General features: G+C 40.3%; 1 protein-coding gene across 1 annotated transcript; it reads left to right on the plus strand.

Moving 5' to 3' along the window:
* The first annotated feature begins 14 nt into the window (after positions 1-14).
* LOC117406310 (transmembrane protein 41A-B-like) lies at positions 15-10,312 on the plus strand. The gene is made up of 5 exons (XM_034010251.3): positions 15-324; positions 5,323-5,476; positions 5,902-6,063; positions 6,454-6,592; positions 7,444-10,312. Exons 1-5 carry the CDS (start codon positions 161-163, stop codon positions 7,662-7,664), a joined length of 840 nt encoding a protein of 279 aa, XP_033866142.1. The 5' UTR covers positions 15-160; the 3' UTR covers positions 7,665-10,312.
* Positions 10,313-14,951: the final 4,639 nt, after the last annotated feature.

Consider the following 14,951-nt stretch of genomic DNA (forward strand, 5'->3'; position numbering starts at 1 on the left):
GGTCCCCTCGATACCCAATACTGCAAGATTGCAGTTCCGCCTCCAGCTCAGGGCAGCGCACTCGCTGCTGCTGGGATCAACACGCTGATATCTGTCATACCTTTACAGCCAGGCGCTAGCAGCAGCAAGAAAGTAAATCAAGTTGTTTTTGCACTGGACAATGCGCTCTATCTCAGGTTTAATGATCCTGGTCGCCGCGGCTACTTTCTATCTTTACCTCCTCTCCACCAACCTTCCCCCTGGACCGAAGCGAAAGCCCTCCGAGGATGAGCTCGAAAAGTCGGGCGAAGACTCGGACCCTGACCCGGGATTGGAGGAAGTCAGGTAGGCTGAGAGTCAGCCGGGATCGGGGCTCGTTGAGCGGGGTAGCGGCTGTAGGGACAAATCTACGCAGAGAGAGAGAGAGAGACTCGGGATTGGTTAAGAAAGTCTGTGTGTAGCTTATAGAAAATCGACAAGGGTCACAGCAATCACATTTAGGATACATTTGTGTTTCACTCCTTTTTAATTTTATGCCAAATACATGATAGTAGAGTTAGATATACGTTTTATAACTTATACTGATATTGTGTCATTTCTTGCACAATAATAACAAACAGCCAGCGTTTTGGCGTTTTCTAAATGTTGGACAATTTTGGAGTGAATTCAAGTTCCACCGAAAGAAAGCTGTTTTGAAATATGTTTGGGGAAATAACAATCCTATGCAGTGTTCTAATCCTCTTGGCTCGCACAAGTTTAGCGGCAGGCCCAGTGTTATATGCCATTAAATATATTTCAGTGATAAAGCCACACACTTTCAAAGTGAAGGAGTTAAGTATACGATGGGCATATAATAATATCAATGGAGGCATTCTTTCATACATACCATACGTCTCTAATGCGTATCGCACTCGCATTTTTAGAAATATTAAATTGGTAATCCAGTTGTAATGAAACTTGGTATTCACGCATTTAACGAGTTCTGCCTTGTATGATTGATTTGGCTAATTGAGGCTATGTCTTGGGAAGAGGTTTCTGAGAAACAAAGAAATGTAAAGTGTACAACCATTTTGGCCAATGACGCCCCAGTGTAGTTATTTTAGTTCACTGCATTCAAGAAGACATTGACCAAGATGTTTGTATACTTAAGTTTATTGTACTTGGTATGCATATTTGTTACAAGATCTACAGTAGAATTCTGGCATGTGATTGGTTACGATGATGCAGGCTATATCTCGGGAACAGGTACTTTACTGACTATATTCAGAGACACCCTTTTCAATATTACAATAGGCATGAAGTCTTTGTTTTAAAAGGGGTAATAAACTATTGCTTTAAAAAAAAAACATTTAACTACCTCTACAACTTTCTGGCAAGTCCTTATCCTGTTTTCTGTACACTGTTTAGTTTTCTAGACTTTTCTCACTGGGAATGTGGTAAAACTGTTTGTTATCCTCTGCTATACAGTAAGTATCAGTACACTGATAAAGGCACCAGCTGACTACTGTACTTGATTGGGTTTCTTATAGGTTTTACCTCAGATTCACTGCCTGTGTAGCAGGTATTAGGCTCCCTCCTACAATACATGTACAGCATAGCAAATGATGACTTTGCATATAAGATACACAGCCGTAGACTAAACACCAGAGATGTGTACTGTATCGAAAGAATAAGATTTGTTAATCTGTGCTTTCCAAGTGTGATTGCCAGACAGTGTTTCTGATCATGTGTGAAATGGCCTTTGAGTGCTGGGTACTTTGAGTGAGTTTGGAAAGGACTGTATTCAGCTGAGGTATGATTGCTTGTATGCTTGGTTTTCTTTGAACTTGTTGTCCACAAGATTAGTTTAAAATGTCACTCAATTAGAAAGGGAGTCACAAGCTCCTCAGGCTAGTTTCCACTCCTTTTGGATGCAAGGACACACTTTTTTCATGTTCTCCAGGAGTGGAAATAACACCTATTGCATAGCAGTTTGACCTACTGTGACTAATCAAGCTCGTATAAAAACCGGAGTGCTTTTTAATTAGAAATATTTCAGGAAGGACAGTCCTACTCAAGTGGACCAAAATGGGGTTGCCCCTTATTAATGTCAATTTATTATTATTTTTGTTGAAAAGGCCTCAGAACAAGCATTGAAATGATTCAAACTTGAAGTTATTTGTTGAGTGACTGTGTGAAGCGTATTATCACTGATCAGTGGTTTTAGAACAGGCCTTATCAATTAGTGTCCTCTGTCAGCTGTGCTTTATTGAGCAGTAACAGAACAGCTGACCTCCAGAGAAAGCAATGGGAGAGCAGTGTCTGGATGTGATGTGAGCGTGTGATAATGTAAGTGGGTGAGGAGAAGATGTATTGCATTCAGATATGTAAAAAGCGAATCTTTTTTTTTTCCGTTTTGTGGGAAGTAATGATAGTTTGTTATTAAACGGTTTGAATTATATTTTTTAAAATGTGGTATACATTAAAAGCTTTTATGTTTGCATGCAAACAGGCTGACCCAAATGTTTTAAATGAGTAGGAAGTAATGCTATATGAGCTGAGATGACTTATGTTTTTATTTTAAAGCAATCCTTGCATTCAGCTTTTATTAATAGCACAGAAGAAACCTTAGACATAACACTTGACTGCTAAACTACACTGTGCAAAACTCCAGGGCTTTTCCACAAGTCTTACACCTGTCTCCAGTCTCCACATCATCTTTAATATGTGAACCAAAAACTGTGAGAAGCTATGGGTTTACACCATGAGCGTGGAATAGAATGTGCTGACATCCCCAGTTCCATAAGGAGACTTTTGGGGTGAGGCATTCTGAGAAGTGAAATGGATACAGTAAGAGCATACTGCACACTGGCCTAGCCAGCGTTATTTTCTCACTGGAGGGTTGGCTTGATTTCATGAAGCATTCTTGGATAAGGCTTTCTCTGTCTTGATATTACTGTTCTGATTGTTTTAATTGATTGCAAAAACATTTGGCCCATTGACTAAGGGGTCGATTACATCGACCTATACCCTGTCGAATAATCAGATTGGTTAATCAGATCAACCTCTTCGTGTCCTACCTCAAGCAGAAGAACACCCTTTGTATCAGCTGGATTTGCTGCATGGATCAATTCAAGTCCCATTCATTTTTTCCCAACCTAATTTAATTGGATTGTCCTATTAAATGATACTTTATATAGAAAAGGCAAATGCAAATATGAATACAGTACAAGTCTGATGTGATTTCTCAGAATCATGGAGTTGCTTTTCAAATGAGTTTCAGTCACAGGGGGAAGGAAGAGGAACCTGGGACCTGAAATGTGTGTCATCTTTAATATGACAGGAAACATTACCATGTTTCCTAAAAACTTGCAAGAGAATATTTAAGCAATAATAAGCAACTGTAGTGGGAATTTAAGCAAAAAGTGGATGAAAGCAATATGATAATAACTTAATATAGGAGCAACAGAAGCCTGAACCCCTCAGAGTGATTGAAACATCAGAAAACAGGAAGAGAAATGTGAGAAGGCAAGTAAAACAGCACGGTCAACCATCATTCATCATCGTTAACCAGACCAAACTTGGTAAATGGCACCACAGCCAATTTCCATTTTGAGAACATGATCACACTGATCATGTTAAAACATGAGTGACCATGAAACAGTCCTTGGTTCCATGATTTACTCATGCCGGTTGTGCAAATCATGAATTTGAAATGGTGTGATTTCACTGGGAATGACTACGTTGTTACCATTTTGAATACACCTTGTATTTCTGTGTTCTAATAGATGAAAACAAAACCTGGATAGGGATGTATCTGTTTAAGAGCAGCCTTTCTAAAAGCTTTCACATGTGGAGACCTGGGCTTGAATCCAGTCGCACCTGCCTGAAACGTGTTCATTTTAGTCAGTGGCCTTACCCCACATCTAAAAAATGAAAAAAAAAAACACTAGACCAGGGGTGGCCAAAGTTGGCTCTTCCACTCCTGCGCTTTGTTCCAACCCTGTTCAAAATTGTTTAATTCAACCAATTAAACCTTTCTCTAGACCCTGAAGTAGTTAATTACTTACCTGTTAAACCTGGAGTGGAGTGGCCCTCCAGGACTGTGATTGGAGACCCCTGCACTAATTCAGACTAATTGTTTACAATGGACGTCTACTGTAAATGTAACATGTATAAATATGAAAATAAATATTTATAGCCATCCTGTAATTAAAAACCGCTGTGCTTAGTCATGCCACTTGGGAGGTGATCAGATGTCCTTCTTTCGAGTAGGTCTGAGGCATGAGGATCAACCATTGATCCTTGTTGACGTGGCAGAGTTCTGTGAGCGGTTACATGCACACCCTAGGTATACAGTGTCACACAACTAAGGGGGGTTCATCAGATGTAAAGGATGCCACAAGTGACCGGGCCAACTGGGCATGTCAGAAGTTGTCTGGCTGCAGCACTGTGAGGGAAACAAAAAAAAATACATTTGGAAGTGTTAGATAGAGGCCTGTCTAGAATGAAATATCTAAGTCGTGCCCCACAAGGTGAGGAAGAAAACCCCGCCTGGACAAATAACATTTGTATCATTTTAAAGCTTGTTCCAAGGGCTTCTATCAACCAGTAATGGATTAAAGTCGGAGCTGCGTGGGCTGATTGCTTGACTCTTCGGATTGAGCTCTCCACAGCAAGCAGGCGATGACACCTGCGTTCGATTTGGACTCTAAGTTGCTTGAATCTGCAGTGATTGCTGCTCTCCGCAACCTGTGGACTTTTCTTAACATCGTTGGCCCTCACATGGGTATCAGTGCCTGCTTGCTGTGGCGATCTCAATCCGAATACAGTAAAACCTCCATCATCCAAAATTCCAGTTATCTATGTAATCGTTTCATGCAGCTCTATGTCATTGATGTAAGGGTAGAGCAAACCGCCACGAGCTGGAATGGCCCTGTCGGCATCGGGTGCAATGACTAGTCGTGGCTGTGGTAGACAGGGTTGGGGTCAATTCCTGTTTGTCAATTTCCAATTCCCTTTTAATCAATTCCAACACATCTTTGCCATTGCAATTAGCTGTATTCTGTTAAAATGAGCTTCTCGCAGTGGCAACAAATTATTTAAACGGAAGTAACTGGTAGTCAATTAAATTGGCTTCAAGAAAGCAGTTGAACAATTACAGTATGTCTCTGAAATTGATTTTAAAAAGGAAATGGAATTGGAATTGAAGAAGAGGAATCAACCCTAACCCTGGTGCCCACAGTGTGGGTTCTCCACCTGCCAGCTTTCATTGGTCTGCTGGGAGGTTCTTTGGCCTTGCAGCGGATATCTGTGAGGAGCTCTGTGGTGATTGTTTTGCCCGTGCTCTTCTGTCCTTCCCAGGACTCTGACGTTCCCCTCTGACCTGGAGGAGCTGCAGGAGCTGGCTGAGTTGCTAAAGTTCTACAAGACGGAGCACACTGCCTACGTGCTGCTGCTCTTCTGCAGCGCATACCTCTACAAGCAGTCCTTCGCCATCCCTGGCTCTTCCTTTCTGGTTAGTATTGAAGCAGTGAAGGGATTGAGGCTAACAAGATCGTTCCTTTAATCCTACTGGTCACGCACTTCTCAGATGTGCAGTTTTAAAACAAGCACATTACAGCAAGCATGTTTTTTCATTTACAAAAATGATGTCTGGTACTACATCAGGTTATGAAAGAGATCAGCTAGTCTTGCACTTCTTTGGTCATTTCACCTAGAAAGTAAAGTCATCCCCAACCCTTCAAGGCTTTCTTTCCTACCATTAACCAACCAGCTGATTCTCCTATTGAGTAACCTGCTTTCACCCTGAAACACTGCTTATATGAAATGAACCAGGAAGTGAAATGATGACAGACTTCCTTAAAGACAAGGTGTAGGCATGCTGAGCACGTTCTGTAAGCTACTTGTTCTGTTTTAATTGCGGTCTCTCTTCTCTTTCAGAACATGCTTGCAGGGGCCTTATTCGGACCTTGGCAGGGCCTATTCCTCGCCTGTGTCTTGACCACGGTGGGCTCAACCTACTGCTACCTGCTCTCCAGAACCTTTGGCAAGCAGCACATCGTGAGGATGTTCCCTGACAAGGTCTCCCTGCTGCAGAGGAAGGTATGTGCAGATTCCTGGGCGCTGGTCCACAGGCAGGGCACTATAAATAGAGCCCCCCACACAGCAGGGTTGTCGGGCCAGTGTGACCACGTTGTGACCTACATTGTGATCTTGCTTTCACAACGAAGGAAGTCATGTCTGTCTTTACGATCCCCTGCTGGTGAGGCGTCTCCCCGGAAAAAGGGATACAGTGGCGTCCAAATGTTTTTACACATGATACACTGAGAGAACCGCCTGTCCAGTTGTGATTGCAGAGGACATTCTATTCCATGTATTGATTGTATCGTAATCTGGGGGTATTGGGAGGCTGTCTGTCACACTTGTACTCTTTATTTTCTTTATACAAATATCAACGTAGATAACCGCTTGTCCGTTTTGTTGTGTCGGCAGACGGAGGAGAACCGGAGCAGTTTATTTTTCTTCCTGTTGTTCCTGAGGTTCTTCCCTATGACTCCAAACTGGTTCCTGAACGTCACGGCTCCCATCCTCAATATCCCCATCTCCATTTTCTTCTTCTCTGTCCTCATTGGTAAGACCTCCAGAAATACAACACTGTTGGAGGATACTGTATCGCAGTGTGATCGCAGTACCTTTTGTCTGCTTGAATTCGGACTATTTGATGCAAGTGCAAAGGAACATTTTCAGATGGAAATTTGTTTTTGCACCTCAGGGTTGGAAATAAGACTCCTGTTGCATTGCAGTTTGATCCACTTCTGGTTTCACTATGAGTTTAAGATGACATACCTGAGCTTGTTACCTATACACTGTAGCTAAACAAGCTTGTATGAAAACCTGAAACTACCATGTAATGAGAGTCTTATTTTCATTCCAGCACCGGCTTCATAATAGGGCCCTTTGTTTTTTAGACTAGGCAAAACTATAGTAAAAGAAACTAAGTCAAGTAGACAAACATTTTGGTTGCTGTAAATTAACTGATAAATGTAATTGCTGTCTGTTTGTAGTCTCACATTTTTCCTGTATAAAAGATTCAACAGGTTGTGTTGTATTTGATTTTTGTTTTCATTAAGAAAATGTACAAAGTCGTGGGAGAAGCACAATTGCAAATCGTCTTGAGGAAAGGCAAAGGTCTACCAGAAGTGGGTGATAGTGGGTGCTCTTTGAAGTGCCACTGTAGAAAGAACGGTCAAGGTGGTAGGCTGCTCCAAGACCTAGACATCGGTCAGCAGAGTTGATCAACAATGGCAAAACGAACAAAAAGATTAGAGAGACCAGTGGAATCTGAAATACAAATGAATGAGACACAGCATCTTCTGGACATACGGTGGCCCAAGCTGACATGAGGTCTAGTGCGGGTTCTAATAGTGTCCAGGCATTGTGGACATTCCTCTAGTCTGATTGCTACCTGGCTTCCTCCTACAGGTCTGATCCCATACAACTTCATCTGCGTGCGCACTGGCGTTATTCTATCCGAGATCTCCTCTCTGGATGACCTCTTCTCCTGGAGCACCCTGATGCAGCTCCTGGCCATCGCTCTGGTGGCTCTCGTCCCAGGGGCTTTGATCAAGCACTACAGCCAGGGGACGCTGAAACTGGACGAGCTTGACAAGAACGGGCACCAACTCGACAAGAAGCTCAGATGACCGCCGTTCACTTCAGCGAACTGTTTTTTGTTTTTTTTTATAAAAGATCTTAAGTGTTTTATTTTTGTCTTAATGAATTTTATAGCAAGCGTGTGTTGGTTTTTAAAACAATGTGAACTGGTTAGGATTGTGTGGCTGTGTAGATTCAGTACTGATTTGCTAGCTGTTTGGGGAGTTGACACAATGGCCGCATGGGTTTGCTGCGTGACCTGAGAATAGGATTAAATAGCCTTGGAAACTCCGCCCGTCTTTCTTTGGATACATTGGTGAGGGGATTGTGTGTGTGTGTTTGTGTGTGTGTGTCCATATGTGAGGATATATTTATAATGTGTCTACCCGCTGCCAGACCATCACGTTTATGAGCACTTCATTCATGCCAAACAAATTATATATATATATATATACGCATATAAAAATGTGAACTTAATGTGCGGCTCACTCAATCAATAAGGTACTGTTCTCATATTTATTGTGAAATATTTTCCTCATTCAGGTTTAGAATCTCGTAAGAGCTTTCTCGTGCAATAGTTTGGACAAAGGAATGTATTTTTTTTATAAGACTTTTTTTGTAAAAGAGAGAGATTACATTTTTAAAGCTTTTAACAAAATCTGCTGATGAGAAAGGTGTTTTGTTTTTTTTTGGGAGGGGGGGGGGGGTTTGAAAAGTAAAATAGCAGAATGGTAGGAAAAGGGTTCTGGCTCGGCTGGGTATTGATTGTGGAAACATCAGTGCAATCTTCTCTCCAGTCCACTGCTACAGCTTGGGCTATGACAGGTGGAACCACTGTGCTGTGTTGCGTCTGTTTTAAGAGAAGGCTCCTTGTCTGATCTGCTTCACCCCTTGGGGGTGCCTCAAACGAACTGATAGGAGGGGTGAGACTGGAGCAGCTGCCGTACTGCCTGTCGGTAAACTTTTCGCTGTTGTGGTAAATGAGCGATGTGGCTCTTTGGGATCTATTTCTTTTTTGTGTTATTGATGTCTCAAACAAAACACTTTGATACAGTCAGATAAAATGTTAGATTTCTGACAGGATATCAAACAGCGCCTTGTGTTTCATCTTCAGTGTCAAACAACGCTGTCGAATCCTGATTACTGTATTTACTAAATCAGTAGACCAAATTCTACTCTAAAACAGGAAATGTCCGTTGCAACTTCATTTTGCAGATGTCCCACTATGGACATGTTTACAACAGCACATGTTTGCTTCTACAAAGTATATAAACGTAATGTTGTAATTATGCAATTGCTAATTTTGTGGCATGTATATTTAGCGTTTTATTTAAATAAGTGCAAAGTTAGTGATTTTTAATACATTTAGGAAATTTACTGTGATCAAGCAGACCTATGTCATTACTGTGAACAACTCAATCTCAACAGTTAACTTCTAAACCTCCTCCATCTCAGAGTCACTGTACACTCCAGTAAGAAGCAGAGCCCATTACAGTTTTATCTTCATTTCGACAGGGTAAAAGTTTAAAATGCCATTGAAGTACATCATGCTAACTTAATAATCCTAGTAAACTGTTCCTAATATGTACTGCCATTATTTTTTAGGTCAGTGTTGTAAACGTGTATTTAATTTTTTTTTTATGGTGTGTTTTTCAAAGCTCAGATCGCTCCTTCCAGATGTTTCAAAACTGAACTTCTGCTCCGTTTCGATGTTCTATTTCACAGCACGGAACACAGGAACATGTGAGTCATTGGAAAGACAGTGGATTGCTACAAATAGATTGTAAGCTTGAGGCTTCTGGGAGTTTGAGTTCTTATCAAACTCCAAGAAGGAACTCGACTCCTTGTTAACCAATTGCTGTTTTACCACTTTCCTTCCAAGTGACCTAAAATGGAATATTGGGACACAGAGGACGTCGTCCTGGTTTTTGCATTGAACGCCCCAAAAACTGAAAACTGTAGCCAAAGTTTAAAACGTGACTGGACAGTTATTCCAAAAAAAAAAAAAAAAGAAAAAGCTCTTCTGCTATTTTTTGTACTTTTGCTATTGGACAATCTCTTATTGAGTGTATTCGTATGAATTGCCTTGAAGTATTGTGAAAAAAAACAGCAGGTCTCGGTGAGGCCTACTTTCTCTGGGATACATCCTCACTGTTGTTGTCTAGACAAAAGCTGCAGCTACAGATAGAGCCTGTCCTTATTCCTTTTTAAACATTAGACGCACGATCCGCTCTGCCAAACTTAGGAAAAGCATGTCAAGATGTATAGGTGCTATTAAAGGAATAAAGTGTAAATTATAGGTCACTCTTTATCCACCTGTTTCTATTGTTGTCTTCCAGGCTTTATTTGTGGTTTTCATTATTTTGCTGACAAGACCACAGAGTGGTTAAACCGAAGGATTTGTGTATAACCAGGACCTTTCTCCATATGTGAAACACTGATACTGACAACCATGTGTCATTTGCCTCCATTTTGCAGGGGGTATACCTAAGCTGGTGTGCGATGGGAGCTTTATTTCCATCCCTGATTAAGGGTGCGTATTTATTCTCTTGAATTTGGTGTTGGCTCCATATTTCTAGCTGCTGAATCTCAAAATTGTCTAGAAAAGTTACACGTTGATTGTTTTTTTATGTTTTAGAAGAGAATTTTTTTTCACCTGGCTGGCTTTGTGATGTTTAAATAAAAGAAGTAAACAGTATTTGCCTTTTGTTGGACATTGATATACATATATCTTGTAAAGTAACCTGCACAGTCGACACAGTCGGAGTATTTTACTGTGGATCAGTAGACCACAGTCTTCATGTGTTTAGTTTGGGTAGACAAAAGATGTTCCACAAGAATATGCACTTCTTTCTTAAGAGATATGGTCAACTGTATGTGTGTGTGTGTGTGTGTGTATATATATATATATATATATATATATATATATATATATATATATATATATATATATATATATATATATACAGTGCCTTGCAAAAGTATTCAGACCCCTGACCAATTCTCTCATATTACTGAATTACAAATGGCACATTGAAATTTCGTTCTGTTTGATATTTTATTTTAAAACACTGAAACTCAAAATCAATTATTGTAAGGTGACATTGGTTTTATGTTGGAAAATATTTTTAAGAAAAATAAAAAACTGAAATATCTTGCTTGCATAAGTATTCAACCCCCACACATTAATATTTGGTAGAGCCACCTTTCGCTGCAATAACAGCTTTAAGTCTTTTGGGGTAAGTATGTACCAGCTTTGCACACAGTGTCGAGTGATTTTGGCCCATTCTTCTTGGCAGATTTGCTCCAGGTTGTTCAGGTTGGTTGGACGAGGCTTGTGGACCGCAATTTTCAAATAGTGCCACAGATTCTCAATGGGATTGAGATCAGGACTTTGACTGGGCCACTGTAGGACATTCACCTTTTTTGTTCTTGAGCCACTCCAATGTTGCTTTGACCTTGTGCTTGGGATCATTGTCCTGAAAGGTGAATTTCCTCCCAAGCTTCAGTTTTTGTTTTGCTGCCACCACCATACTTCACTGTAGGGATGGTGTGTCTTGAGGCATGGACAGTGTTAGATTTGTGCCACACATAGTGCTTTGAGTTTGGCCAAAAAGCTCTAACTTGGTCTCATCTGACCACAAAACCTTTTCCCACATCGCAGCTGGGTCACTCTCATGCTTTCTGGCAAACTCCAGACGTGCTTTCAGATGGTACTTTTTGAGTAACGGCTTCTTTCTTGCCGCCCTCCCATACAGGCCAGTGTTATGCAGAGCTCTTGATATGGTTGACTGGTGCACCATTACTCCACTCCCAGCCACTGAACTCTGTAGCTCCTTCAAAGTGATTGTTGGCCTCTCTGTGGCTTCTCTCACAAGTCTCCTTCTTGTTTGAGCACTGAGTTTTGAGGGACGGCCTTTTCTTGGCAGTGCCTGGGTGGTGTGATGCAGCTTCCACTTCCTGATTATTGATCCAACTGTGCTCACTGGGATATCCAAACACTTGGATATTATTTTGTACCCTTTCCCTAATCTATGCATTTGTATTACTTTATCTCTAACTTCTGTAGAGTGCTCTTTGGTCTTCATTTTCCTTCAGATTCACAACCTGACCAATGATCCTTCAACAGTGGGGTTTTTATCCAGAAAATGTGACAGCAACTTTAATGGTTCACCTCGTTAGGGCAATTTCTTTCATCGGTGTAAACTGGGAGCTTCCACAGCACGGGTTGAATACTTATGCAAGCAAGATATTTCAGTTTTTTATTTTTCTTAAAAATATTTCCCAACATAAAACCAATGTCACCTTTACAATAATTGATTTTGAGTTTGTGTTTTAAAATAAAATATCAAACAGAACGAAATTTCAATGTACCATTTGTAATTCAGTAATATGAGAGAATTGGACAGGGGTCTGAATACTTTTGCAAGGCACTGTGTGTGTGTGTGTATGTGTGTATATATATATATATATATATATATATTTATATATATATAAATATAAATTAGCTGTTTATAAATGCTTATAAATCATCTCAAATTAAAATAAAGAAATTTACATTTACAATTAGTGCCAGATTTTTTGTCAGATGGTTCCTTCCATCAAACAGTGTTTCTGTGGATGAGATGACAGCTCTGATTGGCAGAGTAATTTTATACTGAATCATCACTACATAAATAGCTGACTAGCGATATAATGTAAACCACAGTTCAGTGATGGGAGTCAGAGACCTAACAGAGTCACAGTAAGGGGCTTAACTTTAAGTGCCTTAAGCCCTGCATTGCTTGTAATGTTGCTACCTCAAGCTTATGGAAGAGATTTTGTAAGCTATTGGTCCTCTTGATATATAACCAGACATCCCTGGAGAAGAAGGATTTCTCTGCGGACTTGTGTAGAAATTGCATGTGTTAATAGAGGCGTCGTGAATATCAGGCTGATGGACTGTAATGGATTTTCTATGTTTTTTGTTCTCCTGCATAAAATATACTTATATATGTATAATAAAGGGTGGTTTTGAAAAGCACTGGAGGACTAAACCACACTGGTGAAGGCATTATTCAGAGAATGCATTGAAATTTGGTAGGTAGTTGCCACCTGAATGTGCCCCACATCTTGTCCGTAGGAGAAACTGTGCGTCCCCAATTTACATAAAGTTGCAGGAACTAAAAGCCAGTATAGAAGCAGCTCTTGCTGCTGGATAAGACAACTCGTTATTGCACAGAGAACAAGCAATCAGCAGCTTGCAGCACGAGTGGATGATATAATTGAAGCAAATGAAAATCACATTGAACAGCATAGGGATTGCAACATAAATGAATGAAAACAGCCTTCCCTGTGTACACCTGCCCTATTCTCCATCATTGCTAGTTAGTCTTGTTACAACCACCCCAGGATAGTTTGCTACAAATCCATGGAATTGAAGTATTCGGGTTGGAATAACTCAGATTTTACCAGCCCAAAGAAATCTGTGCAAAACGCTAGGCCAATTTGGTTTGCCTTGTTTTATTTTGGTTTCTTATTCTGTATGTTGGTTGATCCCTCAAATTGTTCATGTTACTTGGAAATGGCTTTTTTAGCTGGATTTTAGTTATTGGCATTTGTTTATTATCTTACTAGAAATTCTTAAATCTTCTCTGTTGTTGGGTTTGTTTTATGAAACCTTTTTTTTTTTTTTTTTTTTAAATTTTGTTCCAAACTTCTGTGTCCCTAATGTTCCCTCAAGAAAAGATCATGTAGGTCTAATGAATTGTAAGCGTCTTACTGAGTTTGTTTACAATTATAGCCCTGCTGTTTGAAAATAATAAATTTGTAATTTAAAACATTCTGTGTGAGCAATCTAATTTGGTTTTTTTGGGTTGAATATTGTTGCTTAGATTTTAGGTTGTGTATAAATGTATTTAGAAGTTCAGCAATGTCTCTATATATTTGTTTTTACACTTTAGTTAATCTAGCCAAGGTGTGGTCCAGTGGTTAGTCCAGGGCTTGTAACCACTGGCACTTAATGGGGACAATGGCACTTAATGGGGATTTGATCATTTTTTTTTTTATTGAAATAGCTTTCAAGATGGCAAATGGAAATGTGGCACAAGTGCCACTCATGTCACAACTATAACAACCACACTTTAAATACAATAGCAATGACAGATTTTAGCTGTGTTTGCATCACAAAAAAGCTTCCTCTAAGCTCAATTGTAGAAGTGAAGAGACCAGTCGACATGGAGAGGTCTGGGCAGGTTTTCTTGCATTGGGCTACACCAGTTGTGAGCATGTCTTCAGCTAACAATGAGATCGGTCAGCATTGCTTGAGGGAAGGGTCAAGGCTCAATGACAATAAATACCTATTACAGTACATCGATCAGTGACCAGGAATCAATATGGTGTTAGTTAAGCCACTATAAAATCACCGAATTTAATCTCCATTTCTGTCTATCTCTATACTGCTGCTCAGTGCACTGTTGAGATAATCTGTATGCACAATATATATATATATATATATATATATATATATATATATATATTAGAATGGCATTTTCTCTGTCTCTGTATGTCAGTCGCTACAGATAAATACATGTGTCATTTGCACATGTGTTTGTGTCATAACTACTGCATTTGAGTCATGTGAGTAATTTCCTCCAGGTGAAACACACAATGCATTGTGGATCTCTCTCTCTCTCTCTCTCTCTCTCTCTCTCTCTCTCTCTCTCTCTCTCTCTCTCTCTCTCTCTCTCTCTCTCTCTCTCTCTCTCTCTCTCTCTCTCTCTCTCTCTCTCTCTCTCTCTCTCTCTCTCTCTCTCTCTCTCTCTCTCTCTCTCTCTCTCTCTCTCTCTCTCTCTCTCTCTCTCTCTCTGGCCAACAAACGCCCCATAAACCAGCAGGGCTGGTTTCCAGTCCCTGTGTGGACTTCCCACTTCAATGAGCTGTTTTCTTTCTTTCAAAAACTAAATGCAGATGCTTTTAGTGGTGCGTGAATAGTAATGTATGTCTGCAGTCAACAATTTCAAAAGTGGAGTCTGGTTAATAGGACATTGGTGTCAACACATGCAATTGAAGCAATTAGTACAGGTGCATGTCATATTGAGTATGTCACAGTATCAAACCCTTGGCATAGCAATAGTTAGTCAAAACAAGCCCGCATTGCACATCAAGCAGTATTTACTATTTTACTCTCATTACCATCATCTCTCAACAGAAAATTCACATGCGCTTTTCTCGGTTTCAGAAATTGCTAGTGCATCAGCAGGAATGTGGTCAAAGTGTGGAGGGCTGTGTGTTATGCGTTTGCTGCCTTGATGTGCACACAGCAAAAACATACTGTGCTACCAGGTAAAAACAGACTG

The sequence above is a fragment of the Acipenser ruthenus genome, chromosome 10, assembly GCF_902713425.1.
Source record: "Acipenser ruthenus chromosome 10, fAciRut3.2 maternal haplotype, whole genome shotgun sequence".
In the NCBI taxonomy this organism is placed as follows: Eukaryota; Metazoa; Chordata; class Actinopteri; order Acipenseriformes; family Acipenseridae; genus Acipenser; species Acipenser ruthenus.